This window comes from Channa argus, chromosome 1 (genome assembly GCF_033026475.1).
Source record: "Channa argus isolate prfri chromosome 1, Channa argus male v1.0, whole genome shotgun sequence".
Classification (NCBI taxonomy): Eukaryota; Metazoa; Chordata; class Actinopteri; order Anabantiformes; family Channidae; genus Channa; species Channa argus.
Genome location: NC_090197.1, coordinates 10,955,758 through 10,983,357, shown reverse-complemented (window position 1 = coordinate 10,983,357; position 27,600 = coordinate 10,955,758). Strand labels below are relative to the sequence as shown.

General features: G+C 40.5%; 1 protein-coding gene across 1 annotated transcript in view; it reads right to left on the bottom strand.

Annotated features, from left to right (window-relative positions):
• Nucleotides 1-27,250, bottom strand: part of angpt1 (angiopoietin 1) — a 49,179-nt gene extending 21,929 nt beyond the window's left edge. The window contains exons 1-4 of the mRNA XM_067496541.1: nucleotides 26,350-27,250; nucleotides 5,775-5,930; nucleotides 4,976-5,097; nucleotides 3,589-3,821 (exon numbers count right to left, since the gene is read on the bottom strand). Of these exons, the coding sequence (XP_067352642.1) occupies nucleotides 3,589-3,821; nucleotides 4,976-5,097; nucleotides 5,775-5,930; nucleotides 26,350-26,748 (910 nt within the window). The 5' untranslated portion in view covers nucleotides 26,749-27,250. The remainder of the gene's footprint in view (nucleotides 1-3,588; nucleotides 3,822-4,975; nucleotides 5,098-5,774; nucleotides 5,931-26,349) is intronic.
• Nucleotides 27,251-27,600: the final 350 nt, after the last annotated feature.

Below are 27,600 nucleotides of genomic sequence, written 5' to 3'. Positions count from 1 at the left end.
CCAAATGAACCCAAATACTAAAACTAAAGTGAGTAAATAATGGAGCTTAATGGAGTGCCATAGACAACACTGCTCCCATGTGACTATAATCAATCTCTAAATGAGAGTCAAAGTGATTCATATAAGACCCAGTGCATTTCTCCGTCGTACGCATCACATAAAGAAGGCAAAGCATTAAGAAGAATAATAATATAATAAAAGTTGTTTTGAACTGTACATTTTATAACAATAGTATAATCTCGTCTGTACTTAACAAGGTGCTCAATATTACTAATGTTGCTTCATTTAACATGCTGCTTAAAAAAACAACAGTCGTTGCGGAAATGATCACTTTTTCAAATCAGTATAAATACACAGAGATCTAATGGCCGTAAAGCATGTTGCTCAATTTAACAGTTTAACAGGCAGGTGTGGAAACACTACATATAATATAAAAGTCTAATTCCCTCTGTGAGAAAGGGCAACGAGGTGACTTGCAATAACTGCAAACACTTTGCAATAATAGGTGTCTACTAGTTTGGCTGGTCAGTGAAGCACATTTAGATTTAGCTGGAGAAGTGATGTGTAATAAAGGGGTTTAGCGCACCGTCATTTTGGTGGCATTTAATTGTTTTCCACTGCAGGAACTAAAACAAAAAAAAAATTACTCTGAGTAAGCAGCTATAGGAATGATGAATACCATTTATTTTTAGTGGCACGATAGAAGACTACAAACTAAATCAGATTTATCAGCCAGATATCTTTAAATAGACCTTCCTATGCTGAGGTCAATTACTGTTAATAATAGTGTCTGGCTCATTGCGCCCTAATGGGGTTTACGTAATGATTACATCCTAAACAAGAGCTCCATTGCTGAATCTGGGCACATCGCAAATATCTACCCAACACTTAAAACACATTTAAAGCCACACATGTGAATTGGAAAACACTATGAAATTAAAAGGGGACTTAAAGTTACATTTTCAAGAATTTTTTTTCTCCCCCCAAAGTCAGAGACTATGAGTTTATGCTTTAAAGGAAATGCTCAAGCTCAGATTTCAAAACAGACCCTAACGCAAGTAGACACCAGTCCACTGGCATGAAATGCTAACCCCTTCCTCAAATGAGAACACAAACAAGCAAAAGCCCTAACTTTCTGTGTTTTAAATGCTGTTGAATAACAGGGGCAGGGCGTCTGATGATCAGTGAGATCGGCCTATTCCTTCACCTCCTTTGGACAAGGCTTCCCCCAGGACCTATTACAGTTTGACTTATTCTGGCTGAGGTGAAGAAAGGGGAGACCTCTGACCCACAATCCTGCCCCAACCTTCAACACCATTGTGGAAAAGGGAAGGACCAACCACAGAGCAGCAGTGGCCACGCTCCATTTCTATCGCCTATTGTAAATACTGCCACCAATCACGGGAAAAGGGGGGCGGTTGGGTTAGAGTTCCCTGCTCCCTGATCTTACTGACACTAAATGGTGCCAAAAAAAAAAAAAAAATGGATAGAAACGTATAATTTACAGTGAATTTAATCAACTTGATATATTGTTATGCCAGTAAAATAGAGGGCCAAAAGTGCTGCATCAGGACACACTTGCACACAGATTCACAAGGACCAGTCAGGCCAAGATAGTCCCCAAAGACCCCCGGTAATTAAATGTAACATACACAAAACCTTACTAAACAAATTGCAAGCTGAGACTGCCCATGACCTTCATTGCATGGACCATTAAATGAAGTTAAGGGGAGTAGCATATGTGTTAATCATGTGCAGCAGTTATCCACTCATGACTTCAACATCCTTTTATGCCCCAGTTGTTTCCTGTCTGAAGGGAAACCTCATGAAGCATATTATAAGCGTCACTGCGGGACATCCACAAATGAAAATTAGGTTGCAAACATTCCCCTGACGCAGGCATTCATGCCGACTCTCCTCTGACTAATGGGATTTAAGACCAATCTTAAGACAGAGCGGGTTTGGTGTTTGAATGGCTGAGATGGAGGTAAATGAGTTCGTTTTTTGACCGAAGAAGAAAGGTCGCAATGCTGTCAGGTCAAATGTAGGGTCAAACAGAAATCCCTAGTCTCATAACAGAAGGAAGAAAAAAATGAACAGAAAAAAAAATACTACTGCACAACCAAAGTCTGCTTTGACATTTTAGTGAAGCCTTTTGCACAGACTTTATAACATTAAAGCGTAGAAAGTGTAGAGCACCATTCTGGTTTATGAGAGGAACCAAATCTCTTCAACCTGAGCGCACCAAGTTACAAAATGAACCATGTTTCTTTCTTCATGCTGCTCTCAGTGATCACTAGCATGGGGTGAGGTTTATGTAACGGATGTTGCCATACTGTCATAAGGATCACAATATTTTTCACCATGTTGTAGTCATAATATCAGACCAGGCGAAATAAGCAATCCAAAAAAGTTCAGGGTTTGCATCATAGTTCAAGCGTTGTACAGCCAAGCCACAAACTTTGCACTGGCCATTGTGGTCTTGCATTTTTTTTTTGGGGGGGGGGGGGGGTAGGGGGTTTATCGCTAGTAGGGGTGGACAAAATCTGAATCAATATCAAAGTGATGACTGATCAGTGCTCTCATCCACTGAAATATAATTTTAAACCCTTTAAAACCTTCTCCTGTATGGACAAAGTCGGTGCAAGCTGGATGCCCATAATTAAATTGAGTTTCAAATTGAAACATGAGCCAGCAAATCTGCCAGGGGAATGTTGAATGCACCTCACTGAACGTGAAAAAAGCCTCTTGGAAATACACCTCTTTACACTTTCCGAGGAAGACGTGATGGCAACTGTGAGTAGCTGCTGTTTTGGCCCAGGTTGAGGTTGGATCACGTCCTCGCCGCAAACAAACCACTTCAGAGTTTGCTTGAGAGTGAACACAAACAGTGTCGGTGCAGTTTTTTTGGTCTGCACCTGAGTGTGATTGGTGAGTGCAGACCTGCCAAAACAAAAGCTCCAAGAAGGAAAACAAGCCATTTTTTAATTGTACTGGGCTAAACAAGGTACGGGTAACATTCCTTAATGTCATCCACATATATTTTGGGATTTTTACTCTGTTTTCTTATATATAAACCGAGGAAGAACCTAAAACAAATGGTGGATGGAAACCCACCATTAGAGGAGCAACCCATCATCTTGGAACCTTAATTCTAACATGACTCAAACCTTTTCCGCTTTTTTAAAAATGTCATTTCACACCTAAACTGTGCGATGTGATTAAAAACAAAAAAGACTCCTTGTTGTGTCTTTGCTCTCTGTGATTTTTCTGACGCTGAGCTCAACTTCAAAACACAGCCCTGCTTGTTGCTGTCTTTATCTAAACCAATCCTGGTATTTCACTGATTGGTGCAGTTTTGAGCTGTTGGGCTCAATCATCCGTCAGTGGCTTTTGCGAAGCTTTCAGAGCTCTCCGTTTGGTTCAACATTTGATTACACTTGTAATAGTTTGTGACTCACTTCATCTCTAACCATACAAATGCCAGAATGTGTTCTTATGTGATGACTATTGTGTAAGATTATATTTAACCTCTGCATTGCTGAAAAAGTTCCAAACCTCTTAAGACACCGGTTGCTGTAAGCTTACCTCCATCTTTGGAGCAGAGGTTGAGCAGGTTGTGGACAGTGTCCATCATCTCCTGCTGCTGTCTCTGCAGGGCTGTGCTGTTTCCTGTGGCCCTGCTCAGCTGGGTTTCAAGGTCCCTGATAACCCCAGTCTGCCTCCCGACTAGGGTCTGGAGACTTCCCTTCTCCTGCTTCAGTGTCTCCAGCTCCTCGTGGTGTCGCATCTCCATCTCTAACATCTTCTGCTCTAAAAGGCTGAGAAAAAATAAAACAGATCATGGAAAGTCTTTACAAGAGATGGAGAAGTTTAAAGTTACTATGATCTTGCAAGGCATAAAAAAATCAAATGATGTTTGTTCTCACGAAATTATCATTTGTTTGGTGTCAGATATGACTTAATGTAACTTCACATTTATCAGCGTCGTTTTTCTAACAGCATCATGAAGAGGAGTGATCTCCACGTTTAATATTTCTTTAATGCTTTCACTTTGAGATAGACTGTGATTAATTGCCGTCACAGTGTGGTGATATACTCGCCTTTGCTTCACAACAACTTTGCACTTTGCAATACCTTAAACCAAATACAAGAAGTTTCCATTCAGCAGAAATACAGAGACTAATATCCGTAGGTTTGGTTGCTATGTGTTCCCCACAAAATATAAACACTGGCTTCATCATGTGGTGTGCAGACTCATCTGAGGTAAATGAATAACCCCTTACGATATCCAAGTGTTATCATTACACAGTCCATTGGCTGAAAGATGATATAAGCGGACATCAAATTCATAACCTGATCTTATATTTCTCCTGGTTTCAGATAAAGGTAAAGGATTATGGTGAAGGAAAAATAAAAGACCTTATGTACAAAATGGAAAAATGCCATCATTGCTGAAGCTCAGGAAAATTGCCCTGGGAAATCTATCTTCATTAGCCTCAAAGTCAGAATCAACAGAGACAATGCTTTCAAATGGTGTGACTGCAAGTGATTGCAAGGAGTCTCTATGGATACTTCAGTCCACAATGAGCAATGCAGACCAAACCCCTTTAAACACTACATCATCCCTGACAATCCCACCAGACCAATCATTGCAAAGAACAAGATTTGGAAAGATGAAAAAGTATCCAAAGCCACATTTTAGCTCCTTGATTATGTAAGAAATGCATATTGGTCCAACTCTGAAAGCACAGTCTCCAACATTTGACACTGTTTTCTGAACTTCACAGAAAATGCAGGAATGTTTATACCACTGAAATCTGTTTCGGAAAAGTCAAGAGAGATGATAGTGGGCTTCTGATTTTGTTTACCTAGGCCCGAAACGGTCAGCAGTAGTTAGAGTGAACACCGTTTATCTCCTACTCACTCTATGTACAGAATGATCTCTATTCCCAATCTACTGAGGTCTGGTTACCTGTTCTTGTCATGGAGTTTGCTGATTTCATTGGTCTGGATCATTAACTGTTTCTCCAACTTGTTAGTAGAAAGAGAATTTTCCAGTAGCTGGATTTCGAGTCTGGATGTCTGATTTAGAACCTGCCATGAAAAAGAAATAAAAAGACGTACAGAGCACAAAAGTCATACCGATTATAATATGTGAAATACTTTGTCAGCTGTGGTAACATGACCCACAGTAATATCCTGCACACCAAACCAAAAGCACAGGCTTTATTTAAGGTTTTGTGGAGGGAAAAACACATTTGAAGCACATAAACCATCAACTTTGTTTTCATTTTGTCAAGTGTTTACCCAACACATGGAAGTACTTAGAAAATATTCATCTGTGTTATAATCATCTTTTTTTTTTAAAGTACTACAAGTTTGCAAACTTGTAGTACTTTAGCAGAAATTACCGACCACTAACTTCACAACTTTCCATCACCTCCTCCTCAAGCTCCTTATAAACACTAAAGGGAACTTGAGCCAAGTAACTCAGAGGAGGAAAAGCAATTTATATAGCATCACTATTGTCTTTGGCCAATTCTCTGTAACCTTTTCGGGGGCAGTTGTACGTGGAATTTTTGTTAATGAAGCATAAGATATATCCTTAGTGTTAGTGTGTGTTTGCTTGACCGAGAGAAAAACACAAAGGGACAAAAGTCTGGGACGTGTTTACTTTGTTTTATTGCAGCAAGAGTGTTTGAAAGCATTTGCTTGTGTGTGTGTGTGTGTTTGTGTGTGTGTGTGTGTGTGTGTGTGTTTTCAGGGGTTACCTGTGTCTCAACATCAGTTAGCTTGCGTGTTTGTTCAGCTGTTTGAGAGAGAAGGTTGGTGCCCATTTCCAGCATCGCTGCTGTGTGGTTGTGGACGGCACTTTGCTGCAATTGAGCCATTTCTGTCTTCATGCTTTCTTTGATGTAGTTCTCAATCTGCAACAACAGAAAGCTCCAATTACATCGGATGTCAGTTGGCTTTAAATCATAATATACATGGGCTGTAGAATGCTACAAAATTTGAACATATGAGGACAGAAGGTTAATAAAAATTAACTGGATAGAGATTCTGAAGTGCAACAGAAGGAATACACACAAAGGTTTTGTTTCATAATTTAAATGGCACAGGAATGGGTTTAGTCATTGTGTTCACAGCCAGGTGTTGGTGGCTCGCTGAGGATGGAAGAGGCAAAGATGGACAGATAGTCACCGAAGCTTGGCTGGAAAGGACTTTTTATCTCTAATTTTAAACAAGCCACAAGGTGGAGATAGATGTTGGAGTTGGATAAGATTCTTCATGTGGATTAACTGTCTGGCCCTTCTGCTTGGATTCTTTTTCACTTACCTCTAACTGAAATATGTAGTTGTTTTTCCTTTATTTCCTGATAGGCTGAGTTGGGAAACCATAACCTTCCCCAAATTTCTTACTTGTACTTTGCCGGATTGTGTTTTTCGCTGTACTTTAGCTCATACTTGATTATACGAACCCCCATATCAACACCTGAGTGGTACAGATGAAAACATATGTGATCAAGATACACTGGTTGGTTGGGGTGAACGAGGTCTTGTTTATGTTGTTGTGCAGTACAGCATGTACAAATGTTTTTATGTATTTATTTAGCAATTTTTGGTGATGAGGTATCTCTGTAAATAGTGTCCACATAATGGTTGAGGCAGTTGTGGAAATAATGAATGTTATTCCCTCTCACGGTGTAGCTGTCACAAACAGTAAAGGAAATGAACATGACAGTAACTGACAAACTTAACTACCAGTCAGGAATAAAACACTGACAAACTGCAATAGTTTATGTCTTTTAAACTGTAACAGTTGGAACAATAATAACCTGATTATAATTTATGTTGTGGACATCTCTCATAAAAGAAGCTGAGAAGAATAACAATGAATTGCAATCTATCAAAGACTGCTAATAAAACTGAACAGAAATTAATCTCTGTCCATTGCAGAACAGTTTCAGCCAGTTGCACAGGTCTGCCAAGTCCAATTAACTTTTCATATCATATCCTGTCTTGGAAACAATATTAAGATCAAGTATAACATTTTTTCAGGCTGGATTTCAGACATAACACTGTTTCCTTTAACTGTGAATTACAGTACATAAGGCTGATACTGTATAAGCACCACTTTCCAAATAACCCCCAATGGTCTGGGCCAAGCCATTGGAAAGAAAACAAGGAATCTGGAATCCACAAAGTGCATGTACTAGTGATGGATTACTCTCACTGAAAATGAACCGTAGAATATGACTGGAAATGGTAAAATATATGACCTCTGTGAATGGTGTTGGTTATTTATCCCTTTACGCAAACCTTATTTTCATAATTTCAAATTAAATGTCACTGAATAGGTGCATCTTACTAGCAGCTTCGCCCGGCAGTTTACTCATCTGCTGAGATTTGCGTGTCCGCTGTTTGACGATGGTGATAGCCTTTAAAAAGTGCAAGTCACCTTGACACAAAAGGTACTGACAGGACAGATGGCTAACAGAAACCTAAGCCCAGCGGTCACTAAATGGTTTGTCTCTTTGGGAATGTGGCTGACTCATGGCTGATCTGCTGGGGGTCATAAACACAAGGAGAAACAAGCTTACACAAGCATGCGTAATCATGCAAAATCACCACATGGGAATACGTAAAATAGGTCTATGTGGGTGTTGGGTTATTTAGATGGTTTGTAACCTCAACTCCAGTTAAATGCTGCGATTTTCCACTCACTAACTACAAATAGAAATTATTGTCAGCAATGAAAGCAAATACTCTCTTCCATTACAAGAGCTGAAATGCAAATTTGTGTCAGTTGGGAAGGAGTTTGGGATGGTGAAATAAATATCCGTGCATAATGAAAATGTTGAAGTTGTGATGCTTTATTTTCTACAAAAAGCGAAGTTTTCATGCCAGCAACTGATTCCCTCCAGAATATGCTGTAGCCCAGCCAGTTTTAGTTAACCTGAAACTGGAGCCAATTCATTTCAGTACATGCTGCTGTTTTCTATGCATTTTCATCAAGACGGGGCCAAAAAGCCAATGAAATAACGGGCCCAGCGGTAACTTTGTCTGATACTCATAAATTCTTTTCACGGATTGGAGTTTGAGAAGCATTTTTCCAACTAGTAAACTTGGCTTAAAAGCTTAATGGTTTGTGGTGCTTCTATGTAAACTCAGGGTTAAACCCCCAAAATAGGACCTTTGTACATTTGAACAGAAACACTGAGGTATGAAGAACAAATCGTATAAAAAAATGTCTGTTGTAAACTCAAAAAAGGGTTTCAGAAGGGGTGACACTTTTAAGGCTAAACTATTTATAGTGATACTAAGCTTCATAAGTTCCCAAAATGTTTTTCCTTTGCACTGAATGGCATTTTCCTTTGACCCCGTAGGCCCGTAGGCCAATTTCCACTTCAGGAAAGCTTAAAGATCTAATTTTAAAGATGTTTTTGCATTTTCCAAGTAACTGTAATCTAATCTAATGTAAAATAGTGTATAAATGGCTGCATGGAAATCTTTTTTAAAAGTTTCAAGTTTCACATTGTTTCTTGTGTTGTTTGATTGATTTATTTATTTTAGCATCCCATGCATGGATTTCTTACTCTGAAAACAGAAATGACTTTACTCCATGTTACTCTATGTTAATGAAAATACAGCGTATGGTTTGGTTTGGATTATTAGAGACATTCCAGGATCTACAGTCATTTCTCAAGAAGTTACCAAATTGAGCCTCTGGTTTCACAAAATCCCCGTTTGCTCAGTCAGAGTCACATAAAGACATTTACATTTCCCTAACTGCAACTTTACTCCCAGGTATAAAGGTTTTACAGTGGTGTTTTGCCACTGCCTGGCTTCATGTGAACTGCCTAACTGCATAATGATGCTGCCTGACTGGTACATTTATACAATTCATGAGAAACAGTTGGCTGTTTATCACTAAACAAGCAGCTTTGAGCTGAGTAAAACATGACAACATTAAGCATGTAGAAGGACAGATTTTAAGAGCAAAAGGACTGTTCATCATACAGAGGGACATGTGTTTAGGTTACTGAAGGAACCACACTGCATGTGCACATTTTTAATGGAAAGCCTAACAGGCTAAATGTTAGAAAGTCCATCAGTTGAGATAGCAGCATGCATATCCTGTAGACTGTGGCAGACATGCAAAATTGTGTTTGCGTGAGAGCCAAGTACAGGATAATGTCTCAAGATGATACTTCCTGCTGTCACTGTTACAGATTAGTCCAAATGTTTATGACTTTTTTGACACTGACCATTTAGTATAATTTCTATTCCAAAAAGGGTCTTGATCTTTGTGTAAGCGGCAGCAGTTATGGTGCTGAGAGACACTGTAAGAGCTGGAAAAGAGGTCTGGACTGTGTTAAACCCTGCTGGGGCTTTTCTTGTAGTGCACTGTCACATCTCTGCTTATCTATTGCTCTATGTGTGTGTGTGTGTGTGTGTGTGTGTGTGCATTACTGGAGCTGTCTGGTTTCTGGGATGCATCCCTTACGCTCAGGTCTGGATCCATTTCAAACCACTTAAATGGACAACGTGGGGGCTATTACCCACACCCCAAATCAGCGCCTCCTGGTGTATCACAAGCCACTTTAGGACCAATAGCAGCAGCCACACTGACACCTTCTTATCGCACACCAAAAAGGAAGGTGTATTCGACAGCCCTTTTTAAAACCTGGGCCTTCTACTGTATTTCACTAAGGTGTTACACAAGGGGACCAGAAGCAGACCGTTTACATAAGGTGCTACCCTGACTGACTGACAGCAGTCAGTAATACTCCATGATTGGGTTACTGACTTCTCTTGTAACAATGTATTCCATGTACAGTGATCTGGTATGTATCTGACATAAACAACCAAACAGAATATTAAATCTAATGACTATTGTCACATTGTCCAGGTTGACTCTTTGCTTAGGAAAAGCATCTTTAGCTTCAGCGTTTTAGTATGATATCATCAATGAAGGCATGAAATTATTGTTTTAAGATAAGCACTTTCAAAAAATGGTGACTGAACAGCATTGTCGACACCCCATGGAGTGAACCACTTTCCTTTTAATTCAAAAAAAAACGAAAAAAACCAAGATTGCCTGATAAAAATGAAAAGGCAGTTATTTGGACTATTTTTGTGTGGAATGAAGGGCCCACTGTTGCAAAAATGACAAAAATATAAATGACAAATCGGCAATTTCATCATTTGGGCCATGCAAGAGGAGAACTTGGCAAAGGGCAAGATCCACTTAGTGAAAGGTTGTTTTTTTTATAATGGTTGGTAAACCAGGGGTGTGCAGTGAAGTGGGTGGTCCAGGCCTAGCCTCATGTCTGTTGTTCGGGCTGAAATGTTAATTCCAGGACACTCCTGAGCCAAGAGGATTGACTGGACTGCCTTCTGAAAAACAAGCTCATTACCGCCAGCACGGGCAGTTCTGAGGCTCTTTTTCCCCTCTCTTTTACATCACCCTTTCTTCTTTTTTCCCTTTGTCTTTCTGTCAAGATGATATTGTGTTTCTGTCAATTGTGGTTCGGTTGTGCATTTCCAAGGACATAATGAGACTTGTGTACACAACCTGAAAACAAACTAAGTGTTCCTCTTTATAAATCACAGAGTATTGCTGTGTTTAGTTTGAGGTGTCCAAACTCATTTGGCAGGCTAAAGAGCAAGCCATTTTCCACCCTTCAAAGGTTTCCTGTCAAAAGGGTTTGTCAACAGGGCAAAAAATAAAAGAAAGTGAGAATACTTGGCTAATGGTAGAGTTTTCAAGATGGTGTGATTGCTTCGCGTGGACAACAAATCAGAACTTCTAACCCGAGGGCAAATCGATTTTCCAGTCATTTTCTTTTAAAACATATACAAACAGCGTAGCTTTCTAAATCATTAGTCAGGTTTAATAATTCAAATAAAGAAAACAAAATACGTAAAAGAGTCAAAAGCAAGAGTGACAACTTCAAAAATGTTCTATGTTTAATTTTTCAAATGACTAATGAGCTAAGTAAATGGCTGATTTAATTCACGTTGCAACAAGAGAAAACCACAAAAGATTAAATTCAAGAGAGTAAAACCCTATAAAATGTCATGTTATTTTTTGACGCACAAATGTGGCCCTAGTTGAGTCACATTTAAGATTTAAAGTTTATTCATGCGGTTGAATCTAAAAATATGAAAACCCTGAGAAATGAAATGAGTGTCACTGCTTTCAGAATCCTTTGGCCAAATAAATTACATGCTGTATTTCAAAACATTAATACTGCCAACGTGCTTTTATTTAATGTCACTTTTTCCACTAGACACAAATATCAGAAGTAGGATCTCCATTTATTGTACCATTAGTTTAAATCAAAAATGCTGACATTTGTTATGTCTACAACACATACCTTCCATGATTAAGTACCAGCCCTAGCGCAAGATAATTTTGAGAAAGTCTACTATGTCTGTAATATGGAAGATAAAAGCAGTCGTGAAAATCCAACGAAGTATATAAATTAAGTTGTGACATTATGCTATAAAAAGCAGGAAGTTTTTCTCAATATCAAAAACAAAGGATACTGAATCTGAGCACATGCAGTAAAGATGTTGCTCTCTCTCTCTCTCTTTTCCTTTCTTTTTCATTTTTCAATTTTTTCAATTTCTTGTTTTGTTTTGTTAGGATTTCAGTGGTGTGGACATTTCCTTGTTATAAATTATAAAAATTCATTCCAGAAATGAATTTTCAGAGGTGGTCTAGACACAGAGCATCTGGTTCTCCTTTACGGCTGTTCTAGTAGTAGCATATGTAATTCAAATCAACAGCTGCATGTGTGGAAAAGTATTCAAATTCTGTAGAAATAAAGCCTACAAAGCATGTGAACAAGCATGAAAATACTGTATGATAAAGTTGCTGGAGCTGGAGCAGGCAAATGCCAACCCTGTAATGCAAACGTCCATGTGGCAGTTGTCCACAACACAATCAAAGGCAGAATCAAAGCTGTTAGCAGGCTCCTTATTCTCAGATTTTATAAGCTATCAATATTCTGAGTTAGCCAAATTAAAAAATGAAAATGTTGGCTGATCTGGAATACATGTATTTTACTATTTTGGGAGCAATACACCATTCTACTATGTATTGTTGACATTTAAATAGGTATATTAAGATGTTTTGTTAGCACTGCTCACTGTTCATCTAGTATCATCTAGCCAGGGGATGTACAGTATTACGAGAGCATGATGCTCAGTAAAAGTTTTCTGGCAACCAGGCTTGTAAGGCATCTTAAAAGCAAACGAGCCGAGCCTCAGAGGGCCGAGTCTTTGAAGTGAACGAGAGGAGCCAACTTCCATAGGGGAGAGCCGAATTTTCAGCCATTCCTGGTCAGTTCTGCTGAGAAGCCACCAGAAAGGGGCGGGACTTTATTTTGATGGGAACAAAATGCAGCCAATCACATGCCAGGACAGACGAGGCTCATACCATTATGTGAAAGAAGGCAAAGGGGTTGACATGTCACAGGACTTTGGCCCCTATTTATTTGATTTGTTAGCTGTGATTCTGTGCTCAGTTGTTCATGTAAGAGACTTTCTTTCTTTCTTCGAAAAGAGCCGGACCTCCCGTTACTAGCATCACAACTAAACTACAACCTTGTGTTGTGGTTCAACTTTTCTATCAATGGTTTTATAGATGTCTTTTCCTTTTATGTTGTTTGCTTTGCAAGGGGATTTTTTTATGCAGTACTGCAAATGGCGTCGGAGATAAATGTGCTTAGGTGGCACCATTTATAGCTCTCTTCATACTGTACATCCATGTACCAATTCAGTTTGTTAAAGTTAAACATACTACTTAGTACAGTAAAAGGAAATAGTCAGATAGGCTTTATGCATTACATTACTATTTTTACCTTGGATCAGCAGAATTTTTGCCATGGACCCAAGAAAAGTGCTAGAGCCCATTTGACCCCATCTCAGACAATCCAGGCTCAAACACTTTACTAAGTTAGATATTTCTTTCATGTCTGATTCATACATCAAGTAACTGCAATGATCATTTTCAGAGACAGCACGTCAGTTCCTTCTATGTAGAATGAAAACAAATGCACTCATGTAGAGCTTACACATGAGTGTATATTTTCACAAAGTCTTCAGTTTCAATCCGGCTCTCTAATGTCAAAATGGGCCCAGAAATTACTTCAATTAATTATGCGTATCTGGCTGTATGGGAGAGGAAGTACTTGCATTCACCCAAGTCATGGGAATGCATAACAAAAACCAAACAACTAAACAAACTCAGACCTGATCATTCATCCAGGGGCCTTGAAATTAGAGAGGCGGTCTGTAGTTATTGTGATGCAGTTGTCCAACATGGGAATCTTTCCTTAAGGACATATCCAAGCAGGAATGTGACTGATAGTGGCTTTTTCTGTGGGCCGTGTAAGTCTGCCCTATCCCTGAAGCTCATAGGGATACCATCAAACCCACCATCCCACAGAGGAGATATTTCCATCCAAATGTTTCAGAATGCATTCTAGTGTGCCCTTAAAACATCACAGCAAGGGGTCCCCATGCCAAAAAGTTGTAGAAATAGATGCAACAGGACATGTTTTCTATAAGCTTCGCCACGATAGAAACATTTCCACACGCACCCTGTTATATGGTGAACGTCCTAGTTTGGCAACAATTCAATGGGGGGGGGGGGGGGGGGAATTGGTCCACTGTTCCAGATTGAGTGCCAGCATCACTTTCTATGAAGCCAGATGTCTCTTCTAATCAAAATGAATGGGTATCTAATGAAAGTGTTTTTTTTCCTTCCATGTCAAATTAAGTGAGGAAGCCATCATTTGTAATCGTGGATGATTATGATATGATTATAATCACAAAAATATACATCAGCCACAGCCTGGCAGTTTTTCTCACTTTCTCCTTGTCTCTCGCACCACATCTCTGTCTATTTTCACGTGTATTTCTAACCTCTTTTCTGCTTTGTTTTGCCTCTACCAAAGATGGACTGACGCTATCGCGTCAGGTCCAGATTATATTACTTACTGTATGACTCATTTTCTACTCTCCCACTGTTGATTTTGCTTGTGGCCAACACACACTGGGGTATATCATATCAGTGGCTGTATAAGGCTCTAAGTACTACTCAGGGCTTCAAATGGAACAAAAAAAAAAGTGCTGGTATAGGATATTTCTTTTTTGGGGGAGGGTTACTACAGTTCAGTGATCGGCCGGCTATCATAATGACACATTACCCACTTAACAGTAAGAGACATAAATAATTGGTTGAAGCTGCTCAGGCTATATGATCTGATACTCTTTTTAGATTTATATCTACAGTACACTACTAATGTAACATCCGATCGTGACAGTAATAGCCTACAGCCGTATTTGCACTGTAAGGCATGTCAAGAGTTGAACATGGACCACTGAAAAATATAAGGTCAGTGCAAGAGAAATCCCAAAACAAGAAGGAAACATATGGTATGTGGTAAAGGTATGTGGTTATCTTGTAGCATTAATTTGTCATTCGCACCTGATTTAAATGAGGTGAACACTGGATGGAAATCCCACTGCACACTGGCGCCCACACTAGCAGCTGGGCACAAAACCTCAATGTCAATCATTTTAATGTATAAATCAACAGGGACTGGTCTGCCAGAGGTCTCAGCCCATCAGCAACACCAGAAGCTTACTTCGCCCTCCTGTACATTATCACTGCACAGTGAATGCAGATCTTGGTGGGCAGGTTAAACTCGGGAAGGGCAGCCTGTGAGAAGTGCTGCTACGCAAGAAAAAACTCACAGTATGCCAAAGAGTAAAAGTTGCAACTGCCAGTACTGCGTACTGGTGTGTACTGGCCAGTCCAAGCACTACTGGGGATACTAGAAGACAGTATGGAGTGTGCATTTTTAAATAAATCCCTGATTTTCTCCTAAGTGACACTCAGTGACACATTGGGGTTTGGAAAGAAGGAAAACACATGTTGCTGTTAATGATGGTGTGAAGCTCATCCATATCCACTAGTGTATTACTGACATGCTGCAACATCAGACACATTTGTTGCGGTTTGACCTTCCACTTATGATGGATGAAAATACTGATAAGGTTCATGTTTCTCTATCTTTCTTGGTCCAGTGCTCTGTGCGATACAGTTCTTTCTAGAAAAACTGAGGGATAATGCATTAAGTGAATCACTCATCAAAAATGTGGTAAAACAAACATTGCAAGCCGACAGTACAATCTGTTAAATTGACTTTAAATTTGGACGATTCTCTTGGAAAACAATGCAATAAACTAAAACCAAGGAAAATAGAATGAAATTATTTCTGACCTTTTCTATTTATGTTTGCATTTCATGGGCTGAAGTGCACAAGATGTCTTAAGAAAAAGGCCAGACCACGGAATTGATCAAATGATAAACTCCGGAAATAAACTGGGATCATTGTGCAAAGATCTTGCAATATATTGGCGAAAAAACAAACAGCCTTATAGTGTAATTCTGAGCGCGATTCTGAAATCCGCTACCATGTTCCAGGTACTAAATGGACCTTGAGCTGAGATTTCCTTTTAATAAACTGCTGCTTCCAAGATCAATAGTGCACGTTGAAACTCAACCTTTGCGCCAAAATGACTTCGAGAAAGCATCAAAGCAAACTCCATCTGCTGGTGATGAAGATCATGTGATATGATAGAAAAATGTTATATTTACACTGTTAGTGTTTCACCAGTGAAAAAAATAAAAATAAAAAAGTTATCTAATCTTTTCCACATTTGGCATACATAAACCAATTGTTATAAATTTGTGTATATGCAGCCTGGGAGAGTAGTTGACCACAGGACACAATAACTGGGGCTCTTGCAGCTTAAATAATCAAAAAACAAAAGGAACAAAACACAATCACACAAAAATGACAGCGGGCTATGGACAAAAAGACAAAATAAAACCAAATAGGCACACACTGTATACACCGCAGAAAATAACACACAAATGTACTCTAGGAAAGATACTTTTCAAATCAGTCACTCGGCTCTACGTGGGACTCCCACAGCGGGCACAACTCAACACATAGTTAATTGCCCTTGGAAGACCTGTACACATTTTTAGTGGCAGAGCACAATAGTTGGGGTTGGTTCGGGTTTTGCGCACACATTACTTTGCAGGTCAACTAAGAACAAGGCATTAAATACCGTGTGGCCAAACATTTATTCCCATTTCATCCAAATCGCAGCCCTTTTGTGGAAATATTGCATAGTTTTCACAGATAAATGCTGAATAACGGATTAACATTTTCGGTCCAACCTTGGACCCACTCTTTTAGAGGACAATGTTGTTGAAGTCAGGGATCCCCTGTTCTAAATTCTCATTCAAACGGGAGGGGTGATGAGTGCGGTTTTGGAGATGTGCCAGGGGAGTGATGTCGGAGCATCAGCGGACGAGTTATGTCTCATACTAATTTGTTCAAAAAGCATTTCTCCGATTGGACGCATCTGTTATTGTTGTGCCTTCAGCTGCCCCCATTCCGCTATCATGAACGACTAAGCTGTTTACATGTTATTCGGGGGGCTGTTTGAAAGCCACTGACAAAATGTAACAGCCTCTTTTATATCAGTGCTTCACTTTATGGCTGTTCAAGCCCAGAGAAGGAACATCTTAACCAATCCTCTAGAGGCCACTAAAAGGCATTTCCTCCATCAGACTCACACCAAAACATATCATACGCAAATGGACATTTTTGTGACACAGGTTTGTCTGTAACCATACACACACCGGCCTCTAAAACGACTGATCTCTCCATCTCAAAACTGTCGCAACCATGTTGTGTTAAAAACAAAACTTCAAGAACCATTTGTAACCATTTGTTATTTGGTTTTGAACTCAGACCAAAAAGCACATTCGACTGCTTGATCAATGACAGATTTATGAGCAAGTTCCTGTTAGGTCATCGTTCTGCAGCACATTTTAGGGCTTGTTTTGCAATAAACTTACTTGCTTTTAAGAGGAAGCCAATATAAGAATGCAAAACTTTTTTTTGCAATACATATTTTTCCATCCTGTCACAAACGCAATAGTGAACAACATGAACACAACGTCTGGTCTGTAAAAGAACACAACAGCACCTTTAAAGCTACAATGTGTAACCTTCTCAAAAGTATTTCATCATGTTTTAAGAACATGCTGCTAAAGCTTCCTGTGAAGTCATATAATAGCCTGGTTGTGGAGGTTTTTCTCCCCCAGTCTAACCAGTTTTAATGATTTTCTGCAGCATTCATATTATACCTGAAGGGCTGTGCAGTATAGCACAGAGTAGCGCTTTATCATGTTTCTTCTCATTCACCTTCAGGGTTCAGTGTCTCTCCCAAGGATACTTTGACACATAGCCAGCAGGAACCGGGAATCGGACAACTGATTCCACCCCGGACGACTGCCCTACCAACTGAGCTACAGCCGCCCCAGTTCAGGGTCGCCACAGCAGATCATAAGTCCGCATGGTGATTTGGCACAATTTTTAGACAATGCCCTCCCTGACGCAACCCTCCCCAATTTCTACCAGGCTTGGGTAGAACTGCTGGGGATGTCAAGGCCCAGCCGTCAAAGTCTGTCTCCCTCTGTGCAGGGTGGCCGCTCTCCCTGTTTGCCATTGCCACACCCCGGACCGGCGCTGTGTAGGGATGCACAGCTTCCCACACTGGAGACTGATTAGTGTGAACTTTTTAAGCCTGCCTAATCGCACACTCAGCATTGGTGCGTCTTAGGAATTCCCCTGGCCGCTCCGGGCTTGAGATTGTCAGGCCTGCGGCCTGTCCGGCTCCCGGCCTGCCTGTCTGTCTGTTTGTTTTTTTCTCTGTTTCCAGTGAAAGTACTCAGGCCTAAACTGTTCACTGGTGTAGCCGCCTTGTTTTTATTCTGTTAGGTTACTTTTCATATAGTACTGGTCTCCTGTGTTCGTTAGCTTTACCCCTCGCCCTCTAAAGCGCATTTGTTGTTTGCCTATTTTGAATCAGTATCGCTCTCTGGGAGGCGCTTTTAGTTCAACGAGCCAGCCTTTGTAATTTTCCCAGTCTCACCTGCCCCCTGGTCATCCTATTAAACTTTATTCACTTCCCCATTTCTGCTTGTGTGCTGATTCTTTTGGGTCGAGGTCTGACTTCCCGTAACAGGGGATGGGGATTGGCTGTTGGGGGGTTCAGTGTCTTGCCCATGGACACTTTGACATGTGGTCGGGAAGAGAGGGGGTATGAACCTCTGACCCTATGGTCGGTAGGCGGCCACTCTACCAACAAAACAGTCAAATATTGAATGAAAATGAAAATGCTATGAATTAAAATCAAATCATGTCATTATTGTAAACAAGGTCATCAGGTTGTGTATATATGCACCCAAAAATACGAATGTGCACTCAATCTGCATCTAGTCAAATAAAGTAAACATAATTTGTTTTGAGCATGTTATTGTAACACACTGAACAATAATAAACCATTTAACACAAGTAAACACACTCTGTTCATATTACTCAAACATATTTCTGTTCTTTTTTGAGGGTATCTATTTTCTCCGGTCTCTAGGTAAACTTAGTGGTAAATTTGGAGACAACTTCATAAAAATTAAGGGTCTTAACAAATGTATATTAATTACACCTATTTAAACCCTATCGACAATTAAAATGGTAAAAACGTTATGAGAATGAGCCACTATCCTGAGTTTATGTATAAAATTTGGTTCGAGATGCGAAATGTAGATTGATGTATCATTTCTCTAAATATTATTCCAAACCGAGCACCTCAATTGCTGCACAGCAGGTGTTTTCCATTAACTAACCACCGACTCTGAAATGACCAGTTTCACCAAGTGCATTCCAGATTTGAAAAAAGAAAATCTGATTGAAGTTCAACATTGTCAGAGATTTTCTCAAGACTGATAATTTGCACTGTATGTTTTGAGGGTGATAGTTTTGCACAGCTGGAGATCAGAAATATGGGGGGGTAACCCGGTTTACTGTGTTGGCAGTCCTCGTGCCAATTCCGACCCTTGTATTGTGTGGAAAATCAGAAGCCTGGCTCGTGTCCCAGACGAGGCAAACAGAGCTCTGGACAGCATTAAGATTCTTTTTCTGTTTGTGAAACATATATGCAGATTTGTGAGTGTATTTGTGTCTGAATATGCATCCAAATCTTTTGTTTACAGGCTTAATGAGGTGTTGGGCCAATCACAGCACTTAACCAATAAACCAAGACCTAAGACTCTCAAAGTGTCCAAACCACCCACAGGCTATAATCAACCTACCAATCTACATAGCTCGTGTACCATGTGTGGGTCTGAGATTGTAAGTTTTGGAAATACCAAAAACTAAAAAAAAAAGCTTAATTACTGTAAACAAGTGAGATAATTCCTGGATGTGACACGAAGGCAGCAAGAACAAACGGCTCAAATCCCAGCACCACTAGAACTAAACAAAAACAATGGAGCCAGCCATTAGTCATTTGAAGATCTATCTAGACCACACTGTAAGAGACTAAAACTGTTTATCTTTCACCCAATATCTTGCACTCCGTTCCTTTTTTTCACCTTCACTTTCTTCCCGTCATCTCTGACAAATTTAGGGCCTCTTCTTCTCAGATTCCCGCATCTGATTGTGATTCTTTTGTTTCTCATATCGAAATCATAGCAACACAGGATCCACATGGATGAACTCCAAAAAAGGTGAACTGGTTCTGTCCTCATGAACCTTTGGAAGGCTCCCCAGCGTTGACATACAAAGACGTCCACTCAGAACGCAACATCTGCCGAGGAGAGTCAAAGAGAGCTGTGGGGAGAGTCGGCCTCAGAAGCAGCATGTGGGGAGCTTCAGGAATTTTTCTCCCCACTTCCCAGTATTCACACAATTAGGTTTTGGAATCATAATTTTCAGATTAAAGGAGATTCCTGTGGGAGCACTTACAGCAAACTGAAAGAACATAGAATGAGGCATGTAGCATCAAAACTCTGCATATTTATACTTTCATTTTGTTGTTCATTGCCAGAATCAGCATTACAAGACATGCGTGTTTTATCAGTGTTATCGTTTCCTGGAAGCAAAGCAGCTGTAAAAAAGTGACTGACACATTATTGTAAAATCACACTGTGTAGACGTCCTGTGGTATCCAGTGCAAGCTGCTCAAATTCTCAAATGTTTTTTTGTTTCGCTTCCTGTATACTTGACTTACTCCACAGTGCACAACCTAAATGCATCTGATGTCTGAGGCCTGAAGGAAAAGAACTAACAGCAGATATCGGTGAGTAATATTATCATCTGCCCTGTTTATCGGGAGTCATTATAAAACCAAAATACTACAAAGATAACATTCGGTTCAGCGACTGAAATAAATTCAAACTCAGCCGTGATGTGCTGCAGGCTGTGATAACACTACATTACTTGCCCACTAACTGTGGAGTCAGATTGACTATAATGTCTAATGTTTTGCTCTATCTGAGCTATTACTATGTCATATTTACCTCATAATCACTCAACCTTAGCAGAGGCAGGGATACAGCCATGAACCTTGTTCTTTTGGCAACTCTTCTGACCATAACTTACACGCTCAGTAGTAACGACTTCCATTTTCCTGCCCAAAATAATATTATTTAGACTCATTCTCTTGAAAAAGCGCTTGCTTTTATTTCAGCCATGTAAGAAAACATTTAAACACCACAGCAGAGGAAAACATTCAAATTATACTTCCGGACCTGATGCTAATACACCCTGCGTAACACGGCACCCTAAAGCTTGCTCTAATCAAAATTTTTACATTAGCAATGGATCACATGACTGTGTTTGACAGACGTTTCACAGATACAAACCCAATTAGCCAAGTGTGCGGTAACCCTGAGCGTAACCGAGCAATCTAGCACCTTTTGGCTCGTTGCTTTTTTGGTTTTACAGCCAGCAGGTTTAATGTTTGGGTGTAAGCTCATTATTCACATCAGCACTGCCTTAATCATTGCAGGCGGCTGTTCTTAGAAAAAAAATAAATAGGTAAAATAAACACACTGTAAGCTATGCGTCCAAAGCTGACAAACAAAGTTAGCAACTCGGTGGTGAAGACAGTGCCGCATTTTATTGGCACTTTATTGTGATAAAGTGCCAGTGCCAACTTCTGCAGTTGGCGGAGCTCAGACAAGACTCTATGAATTTGAATCTAGATTTTTGTCTGTTTTAGCATTAAGAGCAAAGCATCGGTTTTGTATTCATACCTTGTTGGCCTACCTCAAAGTGGCCAAAAAAAAAAAAATGAGTAAATGCAGATTTAAACAGACCAGAACAGAGTAATACACTGCAGAGCACCTACATTTATAATATCTTAACAACCAAATGAAGAAAAATTTGTGCCATTACTGGAATGAATGCGCTCAAGGGTGCATGGAAACACAAACGCATCAGAGGAAACTCTCAATGTATTCCACAGATGCATCAGTAGGTGCCAAGCTACAAGCTTGCAATGATGTTTTGAGAAGGGACGCCATAAATCCTGAATGCATTCAACTAATGCATAACCTTGTAATTAAAATGAAATAAATCCAATACAAAGTGCCCACCTGAGAGTGATTTACTAAAATAAATGATGGAAATGAAACTTTGTGCTTGCTTTATGGCTGCAGTAAGGTAAACTAGGACACATTCAAGGCACTCAGCAAATTGCCGTGAAATTCACTGCTTCGCTTATGGAGCATTAAACAGACATAGGTGTACAGTACCTGTCTGCCAAATATAAAAAGTGTGTGTGTGTGTGTGTGTTTGGGGCCACTGGTTACACTGAAAACTTGGTTCTGAAATGAAAGGCAGGGGTCTTTAAACTAAGTGTCTAGCCATATTGAGTGTGACAAAACTACTAAATGCCCCTTTTCCTGTCAATCAGGAACATTAACAGTGTTGGACTTTATTTCCAGGGCCATGTGGAAATACTGCAACACAGTGATAATGTTTTTCCCTATTCCCATGACATGCGAAACAGAAAGCTCTGTTTCCTATTTGCTTTCAGTCATAGCAAAGTGCAAGCAAGACAACTTTTTTTTTTTTCTGGAAGTCATTACAGAAGTGTCCTTAAGCAATTTCTATGGTTTCCTTTTTACAAGTTTTGGGGTCAGGAAAGGATGAACTTTTTATTCCTCTTATTTCCTTGTGTTTCTGCATCATCTGATTGTTGGTTTTGGACAAGATTTTTAGTGAAAACAAACTCTCCTAGAGGAAGTCACCCCTAAAATAGATAGGTTTGCAGGCATGCTGTGTGGCCCTGTGATAGCATTAAAGTAGAGAAACATATTCAATGTTTGTCACACGAACTCCCAGTACAGAAGCAAAATGTGCTGCTGCCCACATGTTGGTATACACCGCTGTCAATCCCGCAAAGTCATGTTCAATGAGAGGCAGAATGATGGGAATTTCACAGGGATAAAACACGGGCGATAGTTTCTCCTCCTCCCTTTGTTGAACAGCTTAGCTTGGCACAGGCCGTCCTTCTCCAGAAACGCTGCTCTCAACCACTTTCTACTGTCTCCACCAAGAGGGAAATGGGAAGATCTATTACTCTGACTCCCAGGAGCAGAAACAAATTTTGGCTCGCTGAACTTCTATCTGTGCCAATTTTTCATTGCCCTTATTCAAGAACGCGAAAAGGATATTCTCAGAACATGCTGTGAGAAGCATGTTTCATCAGCTTTAAAACTGGACTTTTGGGGGAGGGGGAGGGGGGGGGAATAGCAGAAAACTGCATGTAAATTCCAAATGGCTCAGGTTTGTACTGAATTTATTCCAATGTTTTATTGACTGAATGGCTTGAAAATTTTATCAACTGTTTTTCAAAAACGTTGCGTGGCATTTTTAGGAAATACAGCATTTGCTTGGTAGCTTGATAAGTCTGATGCCATTCGCTCATCACAGCTCAGTGAGGACAGTTATGCGCAAAAGGGAAGAAGGCAGCACAAGAAGCTGATTCTGCAAACGACCAATGTATCCTGCACGCGTTTCATGTTGTTTTCTGTTGAGTCTGTAAATGTCGATGGAAGTATCGCGTTGTGAATTTCGAAGCTCTTTGGTCACTGAAGTGCTCGCCACATTGTATTGATGTCCGCCCATGATGCTTACTGTTTATTAAATGCGAACTAGCTTGTTTCCTGCTGCACTTTCTCTCAGGTCAGTTTCGAGCCAAGCTTCGCCAAAGCTGCTCGTCTTGTAGGCAGCCCAGGGAGGTAATCCTTGCACAAACACGAACCACCTTTGACTGGTGAAGAATGTTATCAGGGTCCGTGTAGTCTACCCTGGGTTGAGAGAGGAAAGATCTCAGACGCGTAATGCTTCCTGACAAATTGTTTGCTGCATTACACTCTCTGTCCACCCGCCCACAATGGACTGAGCACCCATGGCAATGGGGGGGGGGGGGTGCTATCTAAAAAGGTCTCCTCTGTCCTACTCTTTCATCAGTACTACTCGGAGCAACATCAGGGTGAACATTCTCCTAGACAAGCAGTAAAAACTGTGGCATGATTAAGATAGATAGACTGGCAAGGATACTTAATCTTCTGTCCAATGAAAAATGTTAACTGCATCCTGATGTCAACCCCCCCCGCCCCACCCCCCACCCCATGCAGTGTAATTAAGCTGAATTACCACGGTGTGTTTAAGCGTCCCCTATGAGATGTCTGCACCAATAGCTGGACACTTTTCCAATTGAACGCATCTTTGCAAGAGGAATTAAATGTTATTGTGTTCAATGAAGATTTTAGAAATAAAAACTACATTATAGTAGAACTTTTCCCAGTTAAATTCTTCTAAATATATGTGTCAGAAAAGAAGCATGGTAAAATGTGTGGTGATGGCAGATGTTTTCATGTGCTCCCATTTTTACATCAGAAGAAAAAGTTATTCTAGTGGTCCCATTAGTCAAACCTTGGGTCTACTGACGCTGTCACTGTGTTTTTATAGTATCACTTGTACTATCACAGATGGATGAGGTCCATTGAGCAAAGATAAAGCCGGTGTTATTTCACCCTTGGCCTTTTTTGACTCACATATAACTTTGGGGAGTTGTACAGCAACACAGGTTTTCTGACGTGTGACTCAAATTGAAATCATGGTAAAAAAGGCATCAATAAAAAAGTGCAGATTGGTTTTTAGTTTCAGGCGTCTGAAAGGCCTGAAGTTTAAACCTCTTTTGCATAAGAAACATTTATGCTTCTTATCGTTGGACACTGTATAAAGGTGAATTAACACACAAGTCTTATGACAAATGTGAATGTCTTAAACACTGAAAAACACCATCTACAAAAATTCCTCCTCTAAACTGAGATAAGGTCAGTGACATACAGCATAGTGATAAGCTGATATTGCACAGATTCTGTGCTGTAATCTCAAAATCACTTGCAAACAGCTTTTCGTTTGTATTTTTATGTCATTAAATGTGCTCTGTGGTTCATTGGGAAATTGTGAATCTGCTGGAGGCCGGGGTGCCCTCCAACTGTGCTGCACCCTAATTACAAACTCAATCAACATCTCGCTGTAACACACCGTGACCATTGCCTGGTTAATTGATGAGAAATGGCTATTTCCTTCCAAGCGAGCAGTGAAAAGTTTACCTTTAGCGGGCAAATTAAAGTAACTTACTTTGGGGGAGAACATGCTGATTGCTAATAAATAGACTAAGGGTTTTGATGAAGTTAGGGTTAATTTCATTCCCCTGGTTCCTCTGTAATCCATCAAATCCATCAGGTGTTATCTGTGTGTGCATATGCTTCTTGCTACGCCAAACTGTGTTGCTGATGAAAATAAACCATTAGCTTTAAGCAATTAATCACACACGGAACCTGCTAATCTTATTTGAGAAGGACAATATTGTGGAGAGCAATTACAGCTGATTATGCAGAATTTGGAAGTTTGTTTATTTGATTCATGTATTCATTTTAGAGAGATAGTCTCAGCCTCTTTGGAGACACAAAGTCTCCAAAGGCTTAGAAAAGCAGGGTGGCTGCCAAGCCATATCAGCAATGGCCCCACTATTCACAAGTCATTAACATTACAGTAGAACCATATTTGAACATGGTAAACACAGAGGTGGGTCTATTAATAAATTGTAATTTTGTCATTCAGCTGTAATTAAACAGTATCAGGTCAAATATACGGAGGGCTGTGTTTGTTTTTATTCTAAATTTGGAAATTGAAGGGGTTATACTTAATTTTTTTCTGTGAGTCTGTATTTTGCAATTACACTCACGCATCCTTGTGTTGAATAAATAAAGGAGAGCATTCTCTTTCTCTGTCTTTTTCTATCATGAGCGTCTCTGGGGGCTCTCTCTGACTTCCTGCCATTAAAAAGACAGCCCACTGGAGAGCGTGGGGGGGGGGGGGGGGGGGGGGGGGGGTGACTGACATATAAATACCTCTGCTCTGTGACCAACGCTCTGTGCAACTCAACTGGACATCTGTGGAATTTACGTAAAGGCTGGTTTGCCCTGGAAAAATAGATGTGTGTGGATACAGAGCATGATGTGCAAAATGTCTGTGGGTGCTACAAAAAAAATCCGACAGCTGTGGCATCCATACATAAAAAAATCCATTATTATTAAAATCCATTTAGCTCATGTGCACAGTTACAAAATCATTTAGCTCAAGTAGAATAAATTGTGTTGGCAATTCTTCCTTGTAGATTATGCAATGCATATGTTGTCACTTTTATGGTATAATCTCCCCCAAATTCCCGGCTTATGATAAACATGGAAAACAGCTGTTGTCAACTGCTGCCCTAAGCGCCATTCATTTTTACATTTATTCTGTCATTTTAGAAATGCTGTCATGAGACCACAACTGGGAAACCGTTCACAATTACTAAATATATATATATGTTATTCTTGATAAATTTTTTCCCATCTTTTTTAATCTGTGAAGTTTCAAATTCCAACTCCTTATTATCTTATTTTGACATTAATTACCCAGTTAAAAAAAAATGCTCAGCTCCTAAAGCACATAAACTCTTCTAGTGACAAACAACGTGTCGACTACTAGAAAACAGCAAACACTGCTCAGTCTCGTCTGAGAGCCTCATCCCGAAACCAAAACAAGTTATTTAGTGAAGCCGCAAACGAACGCTCTGCAGAGACCACACACCCACAGGAACACTAATATCTCAACTATTTACTACAGCGCGACCACTTCAAAATGGATGCAGTCTATGCCGGGACGTTTTAGATGACATTCATTGGCCAACTTTGTCAACACGGATCTAATTACAAAGGGGACATTCAACTGCATTCCTGTTTCATTTTGACACTGAGAAAACATAGCGAGCCTACAGTTGAGTCCCCTTATTAAAGTCGCGTAGACAGGTGCCTACCACCTGAGCCCCTCCTTACCTTCTGTAGCCACTGTGTATAATTTTCCATAATGTGCTCAAGCTGCTGAATCCTCTGGCTGGGAAAGTCTGGCTCAGTTGGTGGAGCATCCCTCTGGAGAGAGTTGGCGTTGTACTGGGGGCTACCGGGTTTTGCGTCCCTGCAGGATCCACCTCCGACTCCGTCTCCCTCAGGTAGGATGAATGTATAGGTGCACTGGCCATGCTGAATCTTATGAAAACGTCTGTTGCTGTAATTACTACTGCCACTTCCTCCACTACTGCTGCTACTGCTGCTGCCACCTGTGCTGCTGGCGCTGCTATCCGTCCCTCTCTTTTGCTCCCCTCCTCCGCAACTCACAATCACCAGAAGTGTTACCAGGGAGAGCAAGTGGTAGCCAAAGTTGGACCACAGCATCATATCAGCCTGGGAAATACCTTACAGGGAAGTACGTTCTTGTGTCTTTAGCTGCTCTTGCGCCTTGTGGCTGGATGTTCACTTAAAAGCCGGATCAGAGAACGGTGAAGAACACCGTTGGGTTGGAACATGTGTCATCCATCCTTACACTGGACCTCCAGCACTGAAAGCCGCTACAGACTCTTTCATGGACAATTGCACATGCTATGCTTCCAAAGCTCCTTTAAGTTTTTATCCTGGCAGGAAACGTTGCAAACATCTCTTGCAGAGTGACAGCTTGGTTATAAATCTTGATGTTCCTCCAGTAAATCAAAGCCAGACACAGACTGTGTGCTTGCATTTATTAGTCTGTGCATTTAAAATAGGTGCCGGTGTAAGTTGGGATGGTGTCGTCAGACCTCCCCTGGTCTCTCTGCCTTCCCTTCCTCCTCTGACTGTCTGACTTAACAACTGGGGAGAGTGAGAGAGACACTCACTCTGAAGAACAGTTCCAAGCTTCCAGCACACTCTGCGCCTGCCCCTTGCAGAGCCTGCAGAGGAATGTGAGTATGTGCACAGACATGTGTGTGTGCGTGTGTGTGTGCGTGTGTGTGTTGTGTGTGTGTGTGTGTGTGTGTGTGTGTGTGTGTGTGTGTGTGTGTGTGTGTGTGTGTGTGTGTGTGATCCTGGCAGAAAAGGGACCCCAGCATAGAGGATGTGCTTAGACTAAAGTATCAGTTTACAGCCTCTCTCACTCCTGCCTTGTGTGGTGGACCTGCCTTCTTGCCTTTGTGTAGTGTGAAACAAAATACTTGTACAAACGCGTATTTAATTGATCTACTCCTCTGAGAGTACTTTACTCCCAACAATACTACA